Below are 26487 nucleotides of genomic sequence, written 5' to 3'. Positions count from 1 at the left end.
CGCATCCGTAGAGTGCCGACAGACGAAGACATCAGAGCATTCCTCGACGGATCCATGGAAGGAGACATAGGCCTACCATCGAAAGACATCACCTCTTCCTGGGCCAGACTGCATGCTGCCACAAGACGCTTGCGCAAAAACATCGACATCTCGTGGCACTACACGGGCACTTCGTTCGTCCTGACCACTGGTGGAAACATCATCCCACGTCACGCCTGTACCAAAGTTCTAACGGCCATGGTGAAATCTGCCACCCTCCACCAGCTGCTACAGAAGCCGGATCAGGGTAAGTCATTCCATCTCATTGCAGGTCACCCCACCAGCAACCACTTCCTTAGAGACGGGCTGTACACTTCATTTGCGGACTGGCGATTTGTACATCGAGCCCGTCTCAGTGTGGTCCCGCTCAACGGCCTACGACGCTTTGGCAACATGTCAAAGAAATGTCGCCAGTGCAGCCACTCCAATGAGACACTTGCGCACGTCCTAAATCACTGTGGCCCCAACCTACGACTAGCCACACAACTCCACAACTCTGTCCTCAACCGCTTATTCCACGCCATCAACAACCAGGACTTAAAAATCTTCTGTAACCAGAAGATCCCAGGGTTCGACGACCGCTGCCGTCCCGACCTAGTCACCATCTGCGAGAGGACCAAGACTGCAACAATCATTGATGCGGCCGTCCCCTTTGAAAACAGACAGAACGCGTTCAACGCAGCCAGGGACATGAAAATAAGCAAGTACTTCGCCCTCACTCAACATTTACGTCAACAGGGCTACGATACCTATTGCGACGCTTTCATCGTGGGCTCCCTTGGTGGATTCGACCCGGCCAACATCTCTGTCATTCAGCGTCTCGGCATAAGCCGTAAGTACGCCAAAATGATGACCAAACTAATGGTCAGTGACTGCATAAGGTGGAGTCGCGGAATATACTGTAACCACCTAAGATATAGCCGTCGCAACCACTAATTGCTCTGTATAGTCTATGTACATACTTTGTCGCGTTATTGCATCATGGCTGGCTATGTGCCCCCAACCATGATTACGCTCTGTTCTTATTTCTATTGTATCATACATCCTGGCTGGCTATGTGCCCTTGGCCGCGATTACCATTCTCTGTTACACACCTACATCTTGGTTTTGTTCATCATCACAGCAGGCTATGAGCCCATGGTCGCGATCGCCATTACCTCTACTTGTATATATCTCTCCATTTGTTCACATTTAACCTCTAAAACCCCTTTTGTACTGATTTCTAAAATTTAAATAAATCATTTTCAAATCTGTTCTTATCAGCTTGATGATCTTTGCCTAAATTAAGGACCAGACCTGGATTTAGAGCCCCACATTGCTCCCCAGACCTCTGGGTAAGTATACTTTGGTTTTACTAATTTCTCTTTCCTACACTCTTCTCTCTTCCGCCGGAAGAGCGGCCTGCACTGTTTAAATGCACAGTGTATTCGCTGCTCGACCGGCAACACTTTCGCTATCGTCGCCAGCTCCGCTTGGCGACGTGTCAGTGCTCTGCGTGAGCACCCCTTCCGCAACTTTCTTCCCCTTCCTGCCTCTCCTTGGTTGGTCGCCCTAAGCGCCCCAGGAGGCATTTCCGCCCCTTTCCCCTCCACACTTTGATCTTGGCCATGCCACAGGTGTCGCTCCTCGTTCCACTGCAGCCACCTCACGGCTGCCCACTATGTTTGCCTATCCCAAGAGAATACATTGACCACGCAGGGCTCGTGCGTCATCTTAAAAGGGAACATGCTACGGAACTGACGTTTAAATGCCGTGCCTGTGGCCTCATCATGCCCAAACTTAAATCATTGAAGGCCCATCAATCCAAAGCCGAAGCGTGCAAAAACTGCATTGAGGCATTAACACCTCCTGCACCTATACCGGAGAATCGAAGGATCCAGCGTATCCCCATCAGGCCCAGATGTCGACGTAGTCGCCGCAGCACGACGACAACTGTCACCAGCCAAGCAGCCTGCTCACCCTTTTCATCCGATGCATCATCTCCACGAAACGATAGGACTCCAGTCACGAGCCGAAATGGAAACCGAAGACGCACAGCACGTACCCGCCAACGCAGGTCTGCTCACCTGACGACGGTTTCTCCAGCAGCCGACACAGTCCCCCCGAGCCTTCTCACACCACCACTGATGGCACTCCGCCTTCACGGCCAATCCATCATGCAAACCCCACTGTCCTACAAACTACTAGGCCACCCTCTAGGTTGCAACGGGACCCCCATCCCTTTCAAGGTACAGGGTCCCCATTGCAGGTTAACCTCGAGTATATACCTCCTCCTGAGGCACCTATGGCCCCTTCACATGAGGCCGTACCTCCTCCTAATCTCTCGCAACCATCGCAGCGGAACCCCTATTCCTTCCAAGGTACCGGGTCTCCAATGCAGGTTAACACCGAGAGACTGCCCCCTCCTGAGACACCTTCAGCCTATCCACACGAGTCCGAACAGCCCTCTACGGCTGTGCCAAGTTGGATATATGCCTGGAGAGACCGCTTTAATGTGGCTTTAGATCCAGACATGCCGGATGTAATGGTCGATGATCTAGTTGGACTGGCGCAACAAATATGCGCCATCAAAGTCTTCGAACCCTCAACAAGCAACCGACAGCAATCGATCTCTGCTACCGATGCTAGCAAAATTCAAAAGCTTTACAGGCTTAACAGGAAGCGTGCTATGACCATTATTACTGATGGTCAGCCCACCTTCTGCCAGATCGATCAACACCAACTGTTCCAACACTTCCAATCTGTATACTCGACCACATCACAGCCACATACGCCTCGGCCCTGCTCATTCCCGCAGGCCCTTCACCACAACTCCAACGATCCGCTATCCACTCCATTCACCCCAGAAGAGGTACGCTCACGCTACAAACGCTGCCATAATACTGCGCCGGGTCCCGACGGTCTTCGGTACCATCATTGGAACCGCGTCGACCCGCAAGGCATCATCCTAAGCAGTGTCTTCAATGCAGTACTAAGGATAGCATACATCCCCAATAGCTGGCACCGCTCCAATACCATCCTTATACATAAGAATGGTGACAAGCAGGACATTGATAACTGGCGACCCATCGCCCTCTCAGGCACTCTGGGAAAACTGTACTCAGCCTGTCTTGCTAGTCGCCTTCTGTCCTGGTGCTTAGATAACGACTTGTTCTCCTCTTCACAGAAGGGTTTTCTCCCCTTCGAGGGCTGCTTGGAGCACAACTTTCTGCTCCAAGCCTGTACCAAAGACGCCAGGAGGCAGCGGAAGTAGTGTCACGTAGCTTGGCTAGATATAGCCAATGCCTTCGGCTCCGTTTCGCACCACACCATTGCACAATGCCTCGAATGGTGTGGCCTCCACGAGGACAGTATCAACAACATCATGATTCTTCTAGCCAACAACACCACCCGAATCTGTGCAAATGACGGGTTCACAGAAGACATCCCTATCCTCTCTGGCGTCAAACAAGGCTGCCCACTTAGCCCGCTGGTTTTCAACATAGTAGTTGAGACAGCTATCAGGAGCGTACGAAACCTCGACAATGGCTACTCCCTCTTAGGGGAAAAGGTCAGCGTTATTGCCTACGCGGACGACCTAGCCTTAATCAGTCACACCAAAGAGGGCCTTCAACAACAGCTCGACGCCATCTCTGAATGGGCCAACTGGGCTGGCATGCGTTTTAAACCTAGTAAATGCGCCACTCTCTCTGTGATTGGTACACAACGCACCGCCAAAAATACCATCTTTAACCTCCAGGATTCACAGCTCCCAAGTCTGAACCCGGACGACACTTATCGCCATCTCGGGGTGCCAACAGGCTTTGCCACACACCCGACGGACCTCCGCATATATGACAAAATCACCAATGACATCTCTCAATTAGACAGGTCCAAACTGGCCCCTTGGCAGAAAATAGACGCCCTAAACACCATCCTTCTGCCAAGGCTCTCGTACCACCTACTAGTGGGCTCCAACCCAAAGAAGCCCCTACATAAACTGGACCGCCACATAAACAAACACGTCAAAAAGTGGATGAACCTACCTCAGAGGGCCAGTACTGAGATAGTGAACATCCCCCACGACTACGGAGGCGCTAACGTGCTGCCCTGCTACACGCTAGCCGCCATATCACAAGTTACCCAGGCCATGCACCTTCTAACATCAAAGGACCCAACCATCTGCACCCTGGCCATCAGCTTCCTTCGTGACGTCGTCAAGAAGCGAATATATCGTGACCCGTCACTGGAGGATGTCTGTAAATATCTAAACGGATCCATGGACGACGAGTTTGGCTCTAAGTCGTATGACATCTCTTCCATGTGGACTCGCCTCCGCATTGCCACTCGCCGTCTCCGCAAGTCGATCAACTGCGGTTGGATCCCTGTGGGTAACACTATCACCATCACCTGCGACGACAATCCAATCAACAGGTCCAGCTGCACTAGAATTCTATCTTCCAAAATCAAAGCAGCTCTACTCACTCGCCTACTGAGGAAGCCCGACCAAGGCAAGGCCTTCAGAATCATCTCTACAAACCCTACCAGCAGTCACTTCCTCAGAAACGGCAACTATACAACATTCGCTGATTGGAGGATCGTTCACCGTGCAAGGTTAAGTGTCGTCCCCCTCCACGGCCACCGCTGGTTTGGCAACACATCTACTAAGTGTAGGAGGTGCAACTTCCCAAAAGAAACTCTCGCACATGTACTCAACCACTGTGCGAGAAACCTACACTTAGCGACTAGGCGTCACAACAACGTCCTCAGCAGACTACATCAAGCCATCCGGCCCGACAACCTCAGAATTCTAGTGAATCAACAAGTTCCCGGTTTTGACGATAGGTGCCGCCTGGACTTGGTGATTATCAATGATTCGGCCAAAACCGCGACAATTGTAGACGTCTCCATCCCGTTCGAGAATGGACAGGAGGCGTTCAACATAGCCAGACAGACCAAGATAGACAAATACCGACCACTGACCAACTACTTCAGGAGTCAAGGTTTAGACACCGTGTGTGATGCCTTCATCCTCGGCTCACTTGGGGGATATGATCATCATAATACTTCAATCCTCCAGCGGCTAGGTATCTCCCGTAAGTATAGCAGCACCATGGCCAGACTCATGGTGAGCGATACCATTCGCTGGAGTAGGGAGATATACCACCACCATCTACAGAGTCAACAATACAGCAACTAATCTTTGTACGCGTATAGCTGGCATCACGTGCCCATGTTGCGTCCGTACTTTCTATCTACCCACACTGTCGCGACCACTCAGCTGGCACTTGAGCCCATGTCGCGTACTTACCAACATTGTCGCGAACACTTAACTGGCACTTGAGCCCATGTTGCGTCAGTCACCGCTACCAATCGCCCAGACAGGCACTCTGAGCCCATGTCGCGATTCCAACTACCCTGCCCCTGTTCAACCTTTTTGGGCACGGGTCCTAACCAATGTATCTAATGTATATACCTGTTTAGGCCTCCATGGCCACTCTCACACTCCATGTTTATATCATTGTATTTTATATTCTTAGCACAAATAAAAAGTTTTCAAACCTGTTCTTATCAGCTTGATGATCTTTGCCTAAAACTACACCAGACCTGGATTCCGAGCCCCACATCGCTCCCCAGTCCTCTGGGTAATTATACTTGGTTTTACTAATTTCTCTTTCCTCTACCCTTCTCTCTTCCGCCAGAAGAGCGGCCTGCACGGTTTAAACGCACCATGTATTCGCTGCTCAACTGGCAACACTTTCATCTATCGTTACCAGCCTAGGCTGGTAGCTTTTCTGGTGCTCCGCTTGGATGCCCCGTGACCCCCAAGGCCCGTGGTGTTTCCCTGAGGACACCTTCTTTCTTCCCCTTCCTGCCCCTCCTTGGTTGGCTGCTCTGCACCCCAGGGGGCACTTCCACTCCTTTACTCCCACTGACCGCTACACATTCTGATCCATGGCCCATAACAACGGACCAGCCGATGTGACCCTTCTCGTCCCGCTGCGTCCTCCCTACCACTGCCCCGCCTGCCTGCCTGTGTACCGTGACTACGTCGATCATGGGGGTCTTGCACGACACATCAGGCGCATCCATGGCGGGCGGCTCAACTTTGAATGCCGCATCTGTAAGACACGTTCCGGGAAGCTGAAAGAATTAAAACTGCACCAAGCAAAGTCAACAGAGTGCTCAAAACAACTGCCTGCTCTTTCCCCTGAGGGGGCCAGCAGGGACCCCAAGACTCGTCCCAGGATTCCTGTGGGTCCTAGGAAGTCTAGACGCCAGACTTACAACCTGGACGAGACCTTCCTCGCCTCCCAGCCCGGAGCCGACTCCGAAGATAGCCAGCATCATAGTCAAGTCTCAACTGCCAGCCCTGCACAAGAGCCGGCCAACTCCGCCACTCCAACTACCACCAGCGGCACCACCGCGCCACCCCATAAGGTCAACTGGCATCTTCGCCCACCACAACCATGCCCTGGAAGCGATGACACCTCCCCGCCACTGATCAGACGCCCCCGTCGCCCAAGACGCCAATGTCAACGTCAGCAAACCTCCAACACCGGGGATAGATAGCCCATCTGCCCCAACAGGTAATATCTCTCCTGACAGCTCTAGCACCACGGTCGCCGCCACATCACCACAACCACTATCGGCCAGCCCAACCATAGAGGCTGAAGCACATCGTCCGAGCCAACAGCCTAATCCTTCACCAGACATTGGCCAGGAAGCAGTAACCACCCAGCCCGACCAGCCGTCTGCTAGTAGCTCCAACACCGACCCCCCCTTGTGAATCATCGCCTGGAGGGACCGCCTCAACTGCGCAGTAGACATCGACATGCTTGAGGTAATGGTCAACGACCTCACCCACCTCGCTCACTGCATGGCACCTCCACGACCCACCACTCGCAACCACCACCGTCACCAGCAGCAACCAAGACCCCAGCGACAGAGGAACAACCAGCGGCCAAACACCAACCACGCCGCCGATGCAAGCAGAATACAGAAGCTCTACCGCGCCAACAAAAACAAGGCGTTCGAGGAGATCACCCGGAGTCCCAGCCGCTTCTGCAGCATCAACAAAACCACGATCGCCGATCATTTCATCAGTACCAACAGCCATCGTCACTTACCACAGGAACCACTAGTGGCCTCTCTACCGCCAAGCCCGCTGCCCACGTCCAATGACCCACTCTGCAGCATCTTCACGCCGGCCAAGGTCGCCAAAAGACTAGCCAGATGCCATAACACAGCCCCAGGGCCACATACTGGCGGCTCTCTTTAACGCCGTCCAGAGGATTGGAGCTATACCATCTGCTTGGAAGACGTCCACCACGATCCTCCTACACAAGAAGGGCGACAGGGATAACATCACAAACTGGAGACCCATCGCCCTCGCAAATACTTTGGGTAAGTTATACTCGGCATGCATTGCATGCCGCCTTCTGCGCTGGTGTGAAGAGAACGACATCATCTCCACGGCGCAGAAGGGCTTCATGAGATACGATGGCTGCTCTGAACATAATTTCATCCTCCAATCGGCCATCCAGGACGCTCGGCGCAGGAATCATGGGTGCCACGTGGCCTGGCTTGACTTAGCCAACGCCTTCGGCTCCGTGCCCCATGAGAGCATCTTTACTTGCCTCAAGTGGAGCGGCCTGAGCGAATCCTTTGTACAATGCATCAAAGACCTCCTTGAAGACTGCTGCACTCGCGTCCGTTCTAACACGGGCCTAACTGACTCTATTCCCATACACGCAGGCGTTAAGCAGGGGTGCCCCCTGAGCCCCATACTGTTTAACATAGTCATGGAACCAGCGCTCCGGCTGATCTCCAATCTCGACGAGGGATATCGCCTCCACGACCACACCATATCCATCCTTGCCTACGCTGACGACATTACTGTCGTTAGCAAAACCACGGAAGGACTACAAGCCCAACTCAACTTACTTACCTCCTGGGCCCAGAACTGTGGTCTCTGCTTCAATCCGGCAAAGTGTGCGACCCTCTCCGTCGCCACCAAGTACCAATGCGCGGAAGGCAATAGGTTCACCATACAAGGCGGCAACATCCCACATCTCAAGAAAGGTGAGTTCTACCAACATCTTGGTATTCCCACAGGGTTCACCCTCGGACGATCCGCTGAAGCCGTGATCGACAGAATACTAGCTGACCTGAAGCACGTCGAAAACTCCCTCCTAGCCCCATGGCAAAAAATTGACTGCATTGGGACTTTCCTGACATTCAGATTGACATTCCACCTACTCCTGGGAAACGTCCAGAAGAAGGCATTGGGAAAATTAGACAAGACCATCAAACGTTGCACCAAAAAATGGCTCTATCTTCCACAGCGCGCCAGCCCTGAGATCGTCCATATGCCGCATGCGCAAGGAGGCGCCAACATAACCCCGTGCGGCATATTGGCCGACATAGCTCAGGTAAGTCACGCTGTAAACCTATTGCACTCTAGGGACCCCACCGACTCTGATCTCGCCATCAAAACCCTCTGGCTGGTTGTTGAAAAACGCATCAAGCGGGCCCCGAACGACTCCGACATCTGCACATACCTCTCAGGTTCAATGGAGAATGAATTCGGGTGCGACCCGTATGATATTCCGTCGGCCTGGACCCGCCTGAGAATGGCCACACGCCGACTTAGGAAACGAGTAAAGCTCGAATGGCAACCCGGCACCGACGGCACCCTTACCCCGTTTGTCAACGGCAGACCAATCACCAAATCAACAACCATGAAATCCATCGCTGACGCCATCAAATCATCATTCCTCACCACCCTACTTCGTAAACCAGACCAGGGAAAGGCCTTCTGCATCACCGCCACCAACAGCGTAAGTAATCATTTCCTCAGAGACGGCAACTTCACCAGATTCGCGGATTGGCGTTTCGTCCACCGTGCCCGACTAAGTGTCGTCCCACTGCGTGGACTCAGAAGGTTCGACAACGCTAGCCAGACGTGCAGACGATGCCAAAAACACCGTGAAACGCTAGCACACGTTGTCAACCACTGCCCGCCAAATCTCAGCATGATCACTAAACGTCACAATGCCATCCTGGACAGACTTTATAATGCACTCAACCGCAAAAACCTTACAGTGTACTGCAATCAACAGATCCCGGACTATCCAGATACATGCCGTCCTGACCACGTCATTATAAATAACAACCCCAAAACAGCAACTATTATCGACATCGCCACCCCCTTCGAAAACGGGGAAGACGCTTTTGAACGCGCCCGTGCCGAGAAGGTAGCAAAATACACCGATCTGGCCAAGTACTTCAGAAACCTCGGCTACGAAACCTTTCTCAACGCGTTCATCGTGGGGGCCCTCGGCGGCTACGACGCCGCCAACGAGTGTGTCTTACAACGTCTCGGAATCACCAGAAACTATTCAAAATTGATGAGACGTCTCATAGTGAGTGACTGCATCAGGTGGAGCAGAGACATATACACTTCCCACCTGGGCAGCCGCTATCGCAACTAACTTGGACTAATAACAACGACAGTACCAATCCCTATTCACTGGCCACAGAGCCCATGTAACCGCGTATCATTGTTTATCCAAAGGCCACGAGCCCATGTAAACGCGACTACCCTACCCTGTTCAAAGGCCATGAGCCCATGTAATCGCGACATATCATCCTGTTCAGCCGCTCTAGCGGCTTCTTATCCGGCTATGTGCCCATGTATACACGCGCCTGAGGCACTGCCTCCTTCTTTCCTACATATACTACCTTTACCAATTTATGTTACTCTCTCTAGCTGACTTTGTGCCCATGTTTTGACCACTCTCTACTGCCAAAATTGGCTACTTTGTATATATTTTATTCAATATTAATAAATGGCTTTTAACTCTGTTCTTATCAGCTTGATTATTTATGAGTAATCTCGATTTATTTTTCAGGTTCCCGACCGGACTCCGAGCCGCCAGCTCCCCGGCCCTTGGGTAAGTATCTCGACTGTCCCTTTCCTATCCTCTTCTCTTTTCCGCCAGAAAAGCGGCCTGCACGGTTTAAACGCACCGTGTATTCGCTGCTCGACTGGCAACACTGTCTCTATCGGCGCCGTTTTCAGTAGCCATTCGGTGCTCTGCGTGAGCATCCTTTCATTAGCGCCTAGTTGCCCTAGACGCTACTTTCTTCCTCTTCTCGCCTCCCCTTGGTAGGTTACCCCGGCACCCCAGGAGGTTTTCAGCCCCTTTCCCACTTCTTTCATCTACACATTTGGTCTGCCATGCCTCCCACCACCGTTTTAGTACCACTTGAGCCGCCGCACTGTTGTCAACATTGCCTGCCAATCCCACGTGAATACATCGACCACGCTAGGGTGGTTAGGCATCTCAAGTGGGAGAATGGCATCACGCTGCAATTTGAGTGCCGAGCCTGTGGGTTGGTAATGGAGAAGTTGAAATTCCTGAAGGCCCATCAGCTAAAATCTGAAACCTGTCGAGACAGCATAGAAGCTCGCTCGCCTCCCCCACCACCCCCTGCCAACCGCCGCATTATGCGGATCCCACTCAGGCCAAGGAAATCATACAATAGGAGGCCTCAGACCCACAACACCATTCCCTCTACTGCATCTAGTGACCACTCATCTTGCCACTCTGTCATATTTTCGCCGACACCAGGCTCCGCCTCCTCACGGCGTAGGAGAGCCCCACGGCGTAGTAGAACCACACGGCCAATTCAGCATTCCCCGATCGATGTCTCCCCGCCAAGGGACGCCCAGGCCACACCTCCCACCACCAATGGTCTACGGGTCAGTGGCGATTCACTTGCTCACATCCAGCAACCTGCTCATCAGGTAACATCTGACCTGCCACAGCACAGTTCTGATAGCTGTTCCCCTGGCACTAGACTGCGTAGTACTGGTGGTTTGAGCACGGGAGCCCACACCCCTGTTCTCGGGGTACCTCCTTGCAGTCCTGCCCCTGGCACCAGCCAGTCTCCGCCTCTGGCCTTGGCCAGAAGGCCCAGAAGACGTCGCTCCAACAACAACCACAGCAACATCCACAGTCCTTCTCAGGACTACCACGGGAGTTCTCATCATTTCACTCCAGACACAACTGTGGTGTCTACTGATCCTTGTTGTCCGGCTGATGTCCAACCTCCTTCTCCCGTCGCCAACGCCTCTCAGTATCCTACTACTGAGGCCTCACCTCAACTCACCACCACCAGCCCATCCTCCATTCCCAGCTGGGTCCTCAGCTGGAAGAACCGCTTCGATGTGGCTGTAGATGGCAACATGTTGGAGAACATGGTTGACGATCTCGTCACCCTCGCCCAGGACATATGCTCTGTCGCTGGGACCACCATTCAACCTGGAGAGCAGCCCATATCCCAACCCTCCATTGCTGCTAATGCCAAACGCATACTGAGATTGTATAGGCTAAACAAAAAGAAGGCCATCAGCTACATCACCGATGGCCAGCCCAAGTACTGCGGCATTGATAAACAAGACCTATACAACCACTTTCACCGCCTGTATGCCCACAACTCACTGCATCAGCCCTCTGCACCCACGGCCACTCCACCATCCATCGATTTGGACGCCAACAACCCGCTCTCCGGCCCCTTCACGCGGACGAAGTTGCTAATCGCATACGCCGCTGTCACAACACAGCGCCCGGACCAGATGGTCTCTGCTACCATCACTGGGCTACGGTCGACCCGCAGGGAATCATCCTTGCGAGCGTTTTCAATGCGGCCCTCCGCACTTCTTCTATTCCATCGTCCTGGCAGAATTCCAATATCATTCTGCTGCACAAGAAGGGCAATGTCCGGAATGTTGGCAACTGGCGTCCCATCGCCCTATCTAACACCTTGGGCAAAATCTTCTCCGCCTGTCTGGCCAACAGGCTTCTGACTTGGTGCAAGGGCAACAACATCTTGTCAAATGCCCAAAAGGGGTTCCTGCAGCACAAAGGCTGTCTGGATTACAATTTCCTCCTACAATCCATCATCCAAGATGCCAGGAGGAAACATAGATCCTGCCACATTGCGTGGCTCGACATCAGCAACGCCTTCGGCTCAGTCCCCCATGGAACTATAATTAAATGCCTGCAATGGTGCAGAATCCACGACGAGAGCATAGACATCATTAACAACTTGCTCCGAAACTGCACCACCAAAATCCGTGTTAACAGTGGATATACCAACAGCTTACCCATCAATTCCGGGGTAAAGCAGGGCTGCCCTTTAAGCCCCCTGCTTTTTAACCTAGTCATCGAGACAGCCGTCAGGACCATCCAGGACCTTCAACTTGGTTACCCACTCGAGGGTGAAAACATCGACATCCTGGCCTATGCCGATGACCTCGTCCTTGTTAGCACAACCGCTGAAGGCCTACAGAAGCAGCTAAACTACATTTCACACTGGGCAGATTGGGCTGGGCTACGTTTCAACCTAGGCAAGTGTGCCACCCTCACCTTGTGGCCATTAACGATATCGCTAAAACGGCTACCATAGTAGACGTAGTGGTACCTTTCAAAAATGGCCACAACACCTTCATCGCCGCAAGAGCCAAAAAGATCGAAAAGTACACACCTCTCGCACAACACTATCAGGCAAAAGGTTATGACACCTTTTGCGACGCATTTGTAATCGGCTCGTTGGGCGCCTACGACCCAGGTAATGTCGCTGTATTACAACGCCTTGGTATCGGACGAAAATACTCTAAAACCATGGCAAAACTGATGGTCAGCGACAGCATCCGCTGGAGTCGTGAGATCTACATCCAGCACCTGAACTTTGGACGGCACACCCCCAATCACCATCAACATACCACGACACACGTCAACCATCAGCGCAACCAACTGAGATCCACTGCGCCCCAGATCATCACGAGTCAACCATCCCATATTGGACAACGCAGTACGAACACCTATAACCCACATCGCCGCCGGAGGCCCGCAACATCCCAATCGACTCGACAGCTCCGTATGTATTAATGACCAACTGTTGTAACCACCACGTGTGTCAGGCTAAGTGCCCGTGTCACGCGCACCATCTCTGTATTTATACCACTGTACCACTCGACAGGCTATGTGCCCATGTAACTCGCGATCATGAACTCCGTATCTATTGGCAGGCTTGAGCCCATGTCGCGCAATACATATGTATATATTGTAAAGTTATTCCTCCTTTTTATACCCCATGTATGTTATTAGGAATTTTTAATAAAATCATTTAAATCTGTTCTTATCAGCTTGATGCTCTGAATTAAGCCTGATCCAGCCTCATCTCGACGACTTTAGGATTCCGAGCCGAATGCTCCCCGACAAGTCGGTAAGTAGTTTTTAGTACTTTTCTCTGTCCTACCCCTCTTCCTACTTCCGCTGCAAAGGCAGCCTGCACTGTCTAAACGCACAGTGTATTCGCTGCCTGACCAGCAACCACTTTTCTGTCGCGGCGTGATCACTGATCACGACACAACGTATACTTCTACTACTGCCTGGGTCGACCTAAGCAGTAGCTCTTTCTTCCCCTTCCTGCCTCTCCTTGGTTGGTTGCCCCTAGCACCCCAGGAGGTTTTTCTGCCCCTTTTCTCTTCCCCCTATATACTACACATATGATCAATAGCGACCAACAGCCCAACAGAGGCCATACTTCTAGTACCATTATGTCCGCCATACCACTGCCCCGGCTGCCTTCCCGTCTATCGTGATTACGTGGACCATGGGGGCCTTGCCCGCCACATTAGGCGCAACCACGGCGGTCGCTTGACGTACGAGTGCCGAGCGTGCCATGTCCGCTCTGAAAAGCTGAAAGAGATCAAATTACATCAAGCCAAATCAGCTACGTGCTCAGCGCAACTTCCATCCATGTCGCCTGAAAGCACGACCAGAGACCCCAGACCATGCCCACGGGTTCCCACAGGGCCCAGGAAAACGAGACGCAAGACATATGGCGTTGACGAAGACTACCTGGCCTCACAAGATGCCACAACCACTACTGAAACTGGCGATCCCACTAGCCAATCAAACACCCCTGATCCTGCAGCCAGCCCAGCAGCCCAACCACCCACCTACGCCAGCGTGGCTGCCTCCACACCCCCTACGAGAATCAACAACTGGACCATAGGCCCATCGCAGCCGACCACGAGGGACAACAACTCCCCGCCACCGCTGATAAGACGCCCACGCCGACCCAGACGTCGCCAGGCAAGCAGCCCACCCAACACCAGCTGCCCTGCAGAGCCAATCCTGACTACCTCCCCTACGAACTCCACCAGCAGGAGCATCACCCCTCCACCAAACCAGCCACCCGACCACCAACCAATGGACTCTCCAGCCCACAACGATAGCGCACCTCAACCCAGTGTACAACCGACCCAGCCGCCACCACCGGACGCCGACGACTCCGCTCCGCCGTCATGGGTCATCGCCTGGAGGGACAGGTTTAGCTGTGCACTAGATGTGGATATGCTTGAGGTAATGGTAGAAGTCCTCATCAACCTGGCCCAGCATATGGCGCCCCGCAGACAAGACCGTACTTCCAACCGCCCACGTCGCCAATGTCCTCCGACAACACAACGCAACAACAGACCACCTAGATATAACGCCGCAGAAGCCAGCCGTATCCAACGACTTTATAGGGTGAACAAGCGTAAAGCTTTTGACGAGATCACCCGCGGCACTGGACGCTTCTGCCAACTAGGTAAGACTGCACTTACTGATCACTTCTCTAAAATTTACAGCCGTTGCACCAACGCCGAATCCTCAGAAATCGTACTTCCACTGTCACCTGAGCCAACCACAGATGATCCTCTCAGCGAGACCTTCACCCCAACTGAGGTCGCCAACAGGCTCGCCAAATGCCAGAACATGGCCCCCGGCCCAGATGGCATTAGATATTACACCTGGCGATGCCTTGACCCGCAGGGCCACATACTGGCGGCCCTCTTCAACGCCGTTTTACGTATCGGAGTGATCCCTGCTGCCTGGAAAACATCGAACACCATTCTAATCCACAAAAAGGGTGACCCAAACGATGTCAGCAATTGGAGACCCATTGCTTTGGCCAATACTCTGGGTAAACTTTATTCCGCCTGCATCGCTAACCGCCTTTTGCGCTGGTGCGAACAGTACAACATCATCTCCACAGCACAGAAGGGGTTTATGCGCTTCGAGGGCTGCTCGGAGCATTCTTTCATGCTCCAATCCGTTATCCAGGATGCCAGACGCAAAAACAAACAATGCCATGTTGCCTGGTTGGACTTGGCAAACGCCTTTGGCTCTGTGCCCCACTCAGCCATCATCAACAGTCTCCAATGGTGCGGTCTAGCGACCTCTGCCATCCAACACATTGAGAACTTACTTTCTGGTTGCTGCACACGCATTCGCACCAACTCGGGCTTCACTAACCCGATCCCCATATCTGCTGGGGTCAAGCAGGGCTGCCCACTCAGCCCCATTCTTTTTAATCTCGTTAAAGAGCCGGCACTCCGTATGGTGTCTGACCTCCAAGTCGGCTACAACATCTCCACACTGGCATACGCGGACGATATAACTGTTGCCAGCCCTACGCCAGCAGGACTCCAACAACAACTAGATGTGCTTTCCTCATGGGCCCGCCACAACGGTCTTAGCTTTAATCCCACCAAATGTGCCACAGTCTCTGTTAGCGGTAAGTATCAGTGCTCTGACCGCAACACCTTCAAAATCCAAGGGGCGGACATCCCACAACTTCGCAAAGACGATCATTACATGCATTTGGGGATCCCCACCGGATTCACCATCGGTCGTTCTGCTGCGGTCGTGATCGAAGGCATACTCAAGGATCTTAAGCACGTCGATAATTCATGCCTCGCTCCGTGGCAGAAAATCGACTGCATTAACACCTTTCTGACATCTCGTCTTACCTTCCACATGACACTTGGAAATGTCCCTAAGAAGGCACTTAACAACGTCGACAAAGCCATCAAACGTCACGTCAAAAAATGGATGAACTTACCTCAACGTGCATCCCCTGAAGTCGTACATATGACCAACAACCAAGGCGAAGCAAACGTCACTCCATGCGCCATCATTGCCAATGTCGCACAGGTAAGCCATGCAACAAACTTATTTTTGTCTAGAGACACCAACATATCCAGTCTTGCGTCCAAGACCCTCAGCATGGTTGTAGAGAAACGCCTGAAACGGACACCCAGTGGAGCTGACCTCTGCACCTACCTAGCCGGATCCATGGAGAACGAGTTCGGGAGCGACCCATATGACATCCCCTCCCTCTGGACCCGGCTTAGGATGGCCACACGCCGGCTCAGAACCCACATAGACCTCAACTGGCACCCAAACGACGACGGGACGCTCACCCCTACCATCGATGGAAAACTCCTCAACAAGTCAAACACGGCAAGTATCATCACCAACGCCGTCAAAAGCACATTTTTAACATCTCTCCTCCGGAAGCCAAACCAAGGCAAAGCGTACCGCCTCACCGCCGGAAACCACAACAGTAACCACTTTGTCAGAAACGGAAACTTCATCAGCTTCTCCGACTGGAGATTTGTGCATCGTGCTAGACTGAGCGTGGTCCCTCTTCGCGGCCTCCGCCGCTTCGGCAATGCGTCCCAAAACTGCCGCCGATGTCAAAGACACAGGGAAACTTTGGCACATGTAATAAATCATTGCCCGCCAAACTTTACCCTCATTACCAAAAGGCACAACGCTATCCTTAATCACCTCCTCAACACCTTTGACTGCAAGCACTCTAAAGTCTACACCAACCAACGTGTCCTGGGCTACACAGGTAACTGCCGCCCAGACATCGTTATCGTCAACAAAACACCGAAAACAGCGACGATCATCGATGTGGCCACGCCATTCGAGAATGGCGAAGAAGCCTTCCGACGTGTACGTGAGGAGAAGACCAAGAAATATGAAGACCTCGCCACTTACTACCGTAGCCGTGGCTACGAAACCTTTATAGACGCTTTTATTGTTGGAGCCCTAAGCGGGTACGACGCTGCCTACGAAAGTGTCATCCAACGCCTAGGGATCTCCAGAAGATACGCTAAACTCATGCGTTACCTTATGGTATGCGACTGTATCAAATGGAGCAAAGACATTTACCTACAACATGTCGGCAGTCGCAATCACCACTAATACCGTTTCACCAGGCTGGCTCGAGCCCTTGTAACCGCGTAGTTCTTCCTCTGTATTATAGTTTGTTATAATGTATCATAGTATACCTGGCTAGCGCCCATGTAATCGCGAATCTCTCCATCTCTAGCCTATGCCAATGGAGCGCGCCTGGGGCATATGCCCTACATTCTCTATCTACACACCAACATTTGTATCTTACTAGCTGGCTACGTGCCCATGTTTATCTCTTTAACAATCTATTCACCTTTATGTACATATTTTATCGATTTTAATAAATGATTTTAAACTCTGTTCTTATCAGCTTGATGTTCATCTGCTGATCCTGGAGACGCCTACCGGACTTCGAGCCACCCGCTCCCCGGCTTTAGGGTAAGTGTGTTTTTGCGCTTTTTTCTGTCCTACCTCTTCTCTCTTCCGCCAGAAGAGCGGCCTGCACGGTTTAAACGCACCGTGTATTCGCTGCTCGACTGGCAACACTGTCCTGTCGACACTAGCCTCGGCTAACGCCTTTTCCCTCGGGTCTTGCACAAACACCCCTGGGTGTATCAGGTAAGCACCCTCTTCCCAGTGTATAGATACCTACACACTATACCTTCTCTTCCTCTCCCCGCCCCTCCTTGGTTGGTTGCTTTGCAACCCCAGGGGGCATTTCACCTTCCCTTCACTATCTTAATTCTACACATTTGGTCTATCCATCATGGAGGCGACTACTATATTAGTCCCGTTACAACCGCCGCACGGCTGTCGTCAATGTCTTCCCATCCCCCGCGATTACGCAGATCACGCTGGGCTTGTAAGATCTCTAAAACAAATACATAATACCGCTCTTCACTTTGAGTGCCGTGCGTGTGATTACATTCACGAGAAACTGAAGATGGTGAAATTGCATCAGGCAAAATCGGACAACTGCCGCGCCAGTATCAAGGCCGCAACGCCACCTCCACCGCCTCCTGCGAACCGGAAGAAGACGAGGATTCTGTACGGGCCAATAAAACGACGTACCAAAAAAGGAGCACAAGGAACTTCCACGTCATCTACTGCCAACGACAGCCAAACCTCTGGGGAGTCATCCACCCCACTTCCGCAAACAACCCCAACACTGCCTCGGACCAGGAGGACAACCCGATCCCTCCGCGGCCCCAACAGAAGAAACTCGACCACGCAGCCCATCCCTGCGCGAAGTCAACCAGCACCAATTTCCGAACACCTGGTACGCAGACAGGAGAGCCCAACGAGAAGTCTCCCTGCCCCAAACAGCGACCAGACGACACCATTGGAACTGGAAGGGTATCCTACTCCCACAGGTAGGCCAACCCCCACCTCTCTCCTTCTAGGACTGCCACTCTGGACCTACCAGTTCGGCCCCAGTCACCGGCACAGCTAGCACCGCCATCACCTCCGCAGCAGCACCAACCGGTTTCTCCAGCGGCACCATCCCCAGCATTGCAACCATCGCAGCCACCCCAAGCTTCCACGGACAAAACAGGCAACGGCCCCCCAGAGTGGGCACTACCTGGGCTTCGAGATTCGAGTCAGCAATAGACGAGGACATACTAGAAGGCGTCCTCAGTGACTTCATCCGTCTAACTTATTCTATTTGTGATATACAGGGACCACGACAGCCCCGCAACATCACCAATAACCGCACGCAAGATCACCGTGCCGAGGCAAGCGAAGTCCAAAGACTATACCGTGCCAATCGCAAAAGAGCCGTCGACCGCATCCTAGGCGGAAATTCCCGTTTCTGCCAGGTCGAAACGGAGGAGGTCTATCGCCACTTCAAATCAATCAACGAACAGTGCTCACCCTTCACCGACGCTCCAGTACCGGTTGTGCAAGATCCAGCACCAGCTACCGACGACCCGCTCAACGTCCCCTTCACGCCCGAGGAGGTAGCCATCCGGATAGCCAAGGGCCACAACACCGCCCCGGGCCCCGACAGGATAAAGTACCTTCACTGGCGAAGGGTCAACCCCACAGGCACCATACTAGCAGCACTATTAAACACAGAATTTTGAAATAGGATACATCCCCCTCAGCTGGCTTGAGTCTACCACCGTGCTCATCTACAAAAAAAGCGGACTGCAACAACCTCAACAACTGGAGGCCTATCTGCCTCTCCAACACCCTCGGTAAGTTGTATACTGCTTGCCTGGCAGATAGGCTCCTAAGATGGTGCTACGCAAATAATCGTATATCCACCTCGCAAAAGGGGTTCCTGCATTACCAGGGGTGCATGGAACACAACTTCCTTTTAAAAACAGTCATACAAGACGCAAGGAGGACTAGAAGGGAATGCCATGTCGCCTGGTTAGACATTGCAAACGCCTTTCGTAGCGTGCCACACGCGGCCATATGGAAATCCCTCAGCTGGCACGGGTTGCACCCAGATGCAATACTAACCCTGCAGCGGCTGTATGAGGGCTCCACTACCAGAGTGCGCACCAGCTCGGAATTTACGGATCCCATATCCATGCTCTCGGGGGTAAGGCAGAGCTGCCCTATCAGCCCCCTGCTGTTTATCCTCACCATCGAGCCAGCAATAAGACGTCTACAGCGCCTCGACGAAGGGTACTACATCCACAACCACCCCATTTCAGCGTTGGCTTATGCGGACGATATAGCCCTGATCAGCAGTAGTCACCAAGGGCTCCAGGACCTCCTAGACTCCATTTCCGAATGGGCAGACTGGGCGAAGATCCGCTTCAACCACTCTAAATGCGGGACCCCATCAGTTCTCAGTAAGTCACACACAACTGGCACTAACGACTTTTTCATTAAACAGAACAGCCTCCCCCGCCTTGACAACAACGATGCCTACAAGCATCTAGGTGTGCCAACCAAATTTTCCAGGTGTGACACCGAAGCCGCTACAACAGATGGAGTGATACAGGTCATCAACAAACTAGACGCATCACATCTTGCCCCACGGCAAAAAGTTGATGCCCTGAATACCTTCATCTTGCCACGTCTTTCCTTCTGCTTGGCCACGGGAACGACACCAAAGAAAACGTTGGACAAGATAGACAGGACACTAAAGCGGCACGTCAAAAAATGGCTCGGGCTGCCACAAAGGGCCAGCGCAGAGATTCTACATCTATCATACAAACAAGGGGGCACAAACATCACCCCAGCCAGCCTCATCGCGGACATAGCCCAGGTATGCCACGCAGTCTATCTTTTTAACTCTAGAAATGAACATATTACGAACATAGCATTAGCCGCCCTAAGAGATGTCGTCACGGCAAGGATCATGAGAACCCCTAGCAACGAAGAACTGTGCCACTACCTCGACGGATCCATGGATGGAGACCTGGGGAATCCATCCAAAGATATTACATCGATGTGGACTTGCCTGAGGATGGCAACTAGAAGACTGAAGAAAAAGATAAACATTCACTGGGCCAATAGACCGAACGACATCCCAACCCTAGCTATAGGAGACAACTTCGTCCGAGGCAAGGGTTGCCAGAGCATACTGGTAAGTTTAATGAGGGACCACCATCTTCGTCAGCTCCTCGCAAAGCCAGATCAGGGAAAGGTGTTCCAGGTTACCGCCAGCAATGATGTTAGTAATCATTTCATGAACAATGGACGCTTCACCCGCTTCACTGACTGGCGATTTATTCACAAAGCGAGACTCAGCGTTGTCGCACTCAAAGGCCACAAGCGATTCGGTAATGAATCCAAGACTTGCCGTCGCTGTGGTTTTGCACGCGAAATGCTATCTCACGTCCTCTGCCATTGTCCCCCCAACTTCCGGCTCATCACCCAGCGGCACAACGCGGTGCTGAACAGAATTGTCGCCGCATTCCAACCACGTTGTGCGACTGTCCTGGTAAACCAACGCATCCCTGGTTCGAAGAGAACTGCCGCCCAGACTTGACTGTGATCCACGAGGAGTCAAAAACAGCCACTGTCATAGACGTAACTACACCATTCGAGAACGGCCGGCAAGCCTTCGATGCAGCCCGAGAAGAAAAGGAGAGAAAATATAGTAACTTAGTACAACATCTCCGCAACAGAGGCTACAACACCCACTTTGGCACATTTATAATAGGAGCCCTAGGAGGATACGACTCACTCAACGAGGCCACCCTCCAGTGATTGGGAATTGGTAGGCGCTACTTGGCCCTAATGAAGCAGCTAATGGTGAGTGATGTCATCCGGATAAGCAACGACATCTACCGACAGCACTTAGGAGTAAGACAACACCACCATCAGCAGCCGACACGCACCAGCAGCATCAACAATCGCTCTCCGATACGCCATCGAGACAATATGTGAACAATCTCATGTACTTTACTCTAGCAGGCAAACTTGAGGCCATGGACGCGAATCACTGTACTACCGCGCTACTTTGTACTACTCCTAGTTGGCGAACCACAAGCCCATGTCGCGGTATCCGCATCTATACAATTGTATATACATAATTAGCAGGCAAAACTTGTGCCCATGGTCGCGAATTTCTACTACTGGTTGGCAAATCCAAAGCCCATGTCGCGATAACTACTTGTAAATATTTTACTCTACGATTAATCTTCATGCCTATAACTCCCTGTAATATATTTTATTCAATTTATAATAAAGGCTTTTTAAATCTGTTCGTATCAACTTGATTATTTATGAGTAATCTCGCTTTATTTTTCAGGTTCCCGACTGGACTCCGAGCCGCCAGCTCCCCGGCCATTGGGTAAGTATCTCAACTACTTCTTTCCTATTTTCTTCTCTCTTCAGCCGGAAGAGCGGCCTGCACGGTTTAGACGCACCGTGTATTCGCTGGTTGACCGGCAACACTGTCCCTATCGGCGCCGTTCCCGGTAGCCATTCGGTGCTCTGCGTGAGCATCCTTTCCACAACGTATAGTCACCTATACGTTACTTTCCTCCTCTTCCCGCCCCTCCTTGGTCGGCTGCGTTGCACCCCAGGGGGCGTTTCCGACCTTTCCCACTTATTTCACTACACATTTGGTCTGCAATGCCAACCATCACAGTCCTTGTGCCACTCCAACCGCCGCACGGCTGCCAACTTTGTCTACCAATTCCACGTGACTACATTGATCACGCTGGGTTGGTTAGGCACCTCAAACGAGAACATAACACTAACTTACATTTTGAGTGCCATGCCTGCGGTATCATCATAGATAAGCTCAAACCCCTAAAGGCACACCAGCGTAAAACCGACTCATGCCGTGCCACCATCGAGGCCTGCTCACCACCTCCTCCTCCTCCGGCTGATGTGGATCCCTCTCAGACCAAGTAAGACCTATGACAGAAGAAATCGACGTCAAACCGCCACCTCACCGACTGCCGCCAGCGATCAATCCTCCTGCTCCACTACAAGTTCTACCCCACCTACTAGATCGACTACCTCACGGAGCAGACGCACGGCATGCCAGCCCCAGGACCCCAACAACTATACGCCCGCTTCCAAGCAGGCCTCTCCAGCCTTGTCCAACCCGAGCCACATGGCTAGCCCGTCGACCACTCGTTCTCCGGACTCCACTCATCCAAGGTTGAGCCAATTTGACGTAAGCATCAGTCGTCATTTCGCCCAACACTGCTCACCTGCCCTGGCTAGTGCTCCCACCTTTGCTCATTTTTATGAAAACCACGCCACCCCGTCACCGGCCCCCCCCTATGGCCAACCAGTCTCCTCCACTGGTTATGGCTAGGAGGCCCAGAAGGCGTCGGAGCACTGCTAGCCAGGCCTATAGTCAACCCAACAGCCCGACTGGCAATCTCACCAGCACTCAGCACCAGGTTTCCCCTGGGCCTGCGGCTCCCATTTGCCCTACTCCCACCAGAGTACGGCATCCCCCACCTCCTGCTTGCACTCCTCAACAGTCTGTTTCTGGGACTTCGACTCCACTCTCCGATGAGTATTCCTCTTCCATCCCCAATTGGGTTACGAATTGAAAACATCGGTTTAACTGTGCAGTCGACGGGGATATGTTGGCATCTATGGTAAATGACCTAGTTGCACTGGCCCAGGACATATGCACGATCTCTGACACAACCATTCAACCTACTGAGCGTCCCTCGGCCCAATCATTGATCGCCTCCGATGCTAAGCGCATCCAGAGGCTATTCAGGGCTAACCGCAAGAAGGCGATGAGCTACATCACCAGCAGCCAACCCAAATATTGCAACATCGAGGGCCATATACTGTACGACCACTTTAAAGAGATCTATGCAGGCAACTCACCATCATCCTACAGCTCCGACTGTTGCCCCTCCCCACTGCGATTCAGATGCCAACAACCCACTGGTGGGCCCCTTTACGCCCACTGAGATAAGCGCCCGCTTGCGGCGCTGCCACAACACTGCTCCCAGACCCGACGGCCTCCGTTACCATCATTGGTCATGGGTCGATCCACAAGGAATCATCCTAAGCAGTGTATTCAATGTGGCTCTTCGCACATCCTACATCCCGCCCAGTTGGCAAACTTCTAACATTATTCTCTTGCACAAAAAAGGCAACGAGAACAACATCTCCAATTGGCGTCCAATCGCACTCTCAAACACCCTTGGCAAAGTCTTTTCAGCTTGCCTAGCCAACAGACTTCTTGGCTGGTGTAAGGAGCATAACATCCTTTCCGATGCTCAAAAGGGCTTCCTACAACATGAGGGCTGCCTCGATCACAACTTTCCCCTGCAATCCACCATACAGGATGCCAGGAGGAAGCGAAGATCGTGTTACATTGCGTGGCTGGACATCCGTAATGCCTTTGGTTCTGTCCCACATGGCACCATCGTCCAATGCTTGCAATGGTGTGGCCTCCATGAAGAGAGTGTTGATATAATCATCAGACTACTCCAAAACTGCACCACCAAGGTCCGTGCCCACAACGGGTACACCAGAGAGATACCCATCCGTTCTGGTGTCAAGCAGGGGTGCCCTCTTAGCCCCCTGCTCTTCAATATTGTCATAGAGACTGCGGTAAGGGGTATCTGCAACCTCCAGCTTGGATACGCCTTGGAAGGAGAGGCTATTGACATCCTCGCTTACGCGGACGATCTCGTCCTCGTCAGTTCCACCGCCGAGGGCTTGCAACAACAACTTGATCACATCTCCTGTTGGGCCAACTGGGCTGAACTTCAGTTTAACCCAGTCAAATGTGCCACCCTGACGGTACTAGGCAAAGACCACGACACTGGCGACATATCCTTCCAAATACAAGGGACAGACATCCCATTCCTACGTGCCGACGAGGCATACTCCTATCTCGGCATCCCCACTGGGTTCACCATCCACCATACCAGCGACAACATCGTCAGCGACCTGGAGAATGACATCAAACAGCTCAATAACTCCAAACTTGCCCCATGGCAAAAAATTGAAGCTGTTAACTCCATATTACTACCGAGGCTAACCTTCCATCTTCTTTTGAATTCAAACCCGAAGAAACGCCTTAACACTCTAGACCGCCTCATCAAGAACTGTGTCAAAAAATGGCTTAACTTGCCTCAGCGCGCAAGTGCAGAAGTAGTTCACCTCCCCCATGACCATGGCGGGGCCAACGTCACTTCTTGCAACACACTATCTGACATTTGCCAGATCACTCACGGGATGCACCTCTTTACATCGAGAGACCCGAGAGTGAGCAGGATCGCCACTAATCTTCTTCGCTACGTTGTGCGAAAGCGCATCCGTTGTGAACCCACACAAAAAGACATCTGCACTTACCTAAACGGGTCAACGGAGGGTGAATTTGGCCGAGACCCACGGGACATAACCTCAACTTGGACGCGACTCCGCACCGCCACACGACGACTGCGGAAGTTCATCAACATTGCCTGGGACACCTGCGACGGTAACATTGTAATCACATCCGCAGGCAACATCATCCCAAAACACACAACTTCCAAGACTCTGACTGCGCTAGCAAAAAATGCCCTCCTGAATCGCCTCCTGAGAAAGCCCGATCAGGGCAAAGCCATCAAACTCACAGCACAACACCCAGCTAGTAATCACTTCCTCAGGGATGGCCGATACACCTCCTTTGCAGATTGGAGGTTTATTCACAGAGCACGCCTCAGCGCAGTGCCACTGCACGGCTTACAACGTTTCGGCCAACTACCCACTAAGTGCCGCAACTGCAGTCATCCCAAAGAAACCCTAGCGCACGTCTTGAATCACTGCGCCGGAAACCTGCATCTCGCCACTGAACGGCACAACGCAGTGTTGCACAAACTCCGTCGTGCTATGAACGAAAAGGACCTGACCAGCTATAGCAACCAGCGCATTCCAGGCTTCGATAGCACTTGTCGCCCTGACCTGGTGGCTGTTCACGAACCCACTAAAACTGCAACGATAATAGATGTCGTCATACCATTGGAAAACGGTCAAGAGGCCTTCAACCATGCTAGAGCCACCAAAATCGAAAAATATGCGTCGCTCGCACATCACTATAGATCTCAGGGATATGTAAGTGAGTGACAACCTCAACTGCATCATTGATGTTGGCAGTATTGACCATTTCCTCAGTGATGTTAGCCAAAGAGGAAAATGCAAAGCAATCTGCTGTTTCAAGTTTCCAGCGTGGTGGACGGGCTGTTTCACAGCTTTCTCTGCCTTGGTATTTTAAAAATATTAAAAAGTGGTAACTAGAGAGTGGATTACATCCAACCTCCCATATAAATGCTGAAAACAGGTTTGGACTCACTAATGAAAGATCAATTGCAGTGAAAGTCCTTGTAAGGGCATGGAAATATGTCACTTCTCTAGTATTAAATAAATATATTTCCTGATTGCCGATAAATCTCTCAATGGCTCTGCTTCGACGATTGATGTCGGGACTGCCCCACATATAATTTTGGCCATTGAAGTCACCTAGTAGAAGAAATGGAGTTGGCAGCTGTTCAACTAATGCTTCCAATTCATCCTCATTGACTCTGACATCTAATGGCAAGTATATAGAGCAAACTGTGACAGTTACTCCAATAGAAATTCTGGCTGCCACAGCTTGCAAATCAGTGGTTATTTGTACCGGCAAAGATGGAATGTGATTAAAAACCGAAATAGCCACACCTGCACTGGCACAATTGTGGCTATCATCATCCTTGCGATAGAAATCGAATCCTTTTAAAGAAATATTTTCTCCAGGTTTTAGATGGGTTTCCTGGAGTGCCACGCAGAGAGATTGGGTAGATGATGTCAAGTGTTTAATGTCAGAGAAGTTGTTGCGAAAACCACGACAGTTTCATTGGGTTATTTTATAACCCATTATGTGTTTGAGGCAACATTCTTTATGTGAGTATCTCTCTTTAATCTAACAGGGGGTTTTTCTTTTGGAGGTGATGTTTGTTTTGTCACCTCCTGATTAGTCTCTTCATCAGAGATATCA

General features: G+C 51.9%; 4 protein-coding genes across 4 annotated transcripts; all 4 read left to right on the top strand.

Annotated features, from left to right (window-relative positions):
• The first annotated feature begins 54 nt into the window (after positions 1-54).
• LOC111621799 lies at positions 55-975 on the top strand. The gene has a single exon (XM_023364049.1). It carries the CDS (start codon positions 55-57, stop codon positions 973-975), a length of 921 nt encoding a protein of 306 aa, XP_023219817.1.
• A 2428-nt stretch (positions 976-3403) lies between these two features.
• On the top strand, positions 3404-5218 carry LOC111621798. Its single transcript, XM_023364048.1, has one exon. It carries the CDS (start codon positions 3404-3406, stop codon positions 5216-5218), a length of 1815 nt encoding a protein of 604 aa, XP_023219816.1.
• Positions 5219-6865: 1647 nt separating this feature from the next.
• LOC111621797 lies at positions 6866-9515 on the top strand. Its single transcript, XM_023364047.1, has 2 exons — positions 6866-7234; positions 7311-9515. Exons 1-2 carry the CDS (start codon positions 6866-6868, stop codon positions 9513-9515), a joined length of 2574 nt encoding a protein of 857 aa, XP_023219815.1.
• A 4338-nt stretch (positions 9516-13853) lies between these two features.
• Positions 13854-17138, top strand: LOC111621796. Its single transcript, XM_023364046.1, has one exon. It carries the CDS (start codon positions 13854-13856, stop codon positions 17136-17138), a length of 3285 nt encoding a protein of 1094 aa, XP_023219814.1.
• The last annotated feature ends 9349 nt before the right edge of the window (positions 17139-26487 follow it).

This window comes from Centruroides sculpturatus, unplaced genomic scaffold (assembly GCF_000671375.1).
Source record: "Centruroides sculpturatus isolate CEXI.00-Female unplaced genomic scaffold, Cexi_2.0 scaffold153, whole genome shotgun sequence".
Taxonomy (NCBI): Eukaryota; Metazoa; Arthropoda; class Arachnida; order Scorpiones; family Buthidae; genus Centruroides; species Centruroides sculpturatus.
The sequence above is the reverse complement of the archived record's forward strand: the minus strand, read 5'-3'. Positions and strand labels throughout refer to the sequence as shown.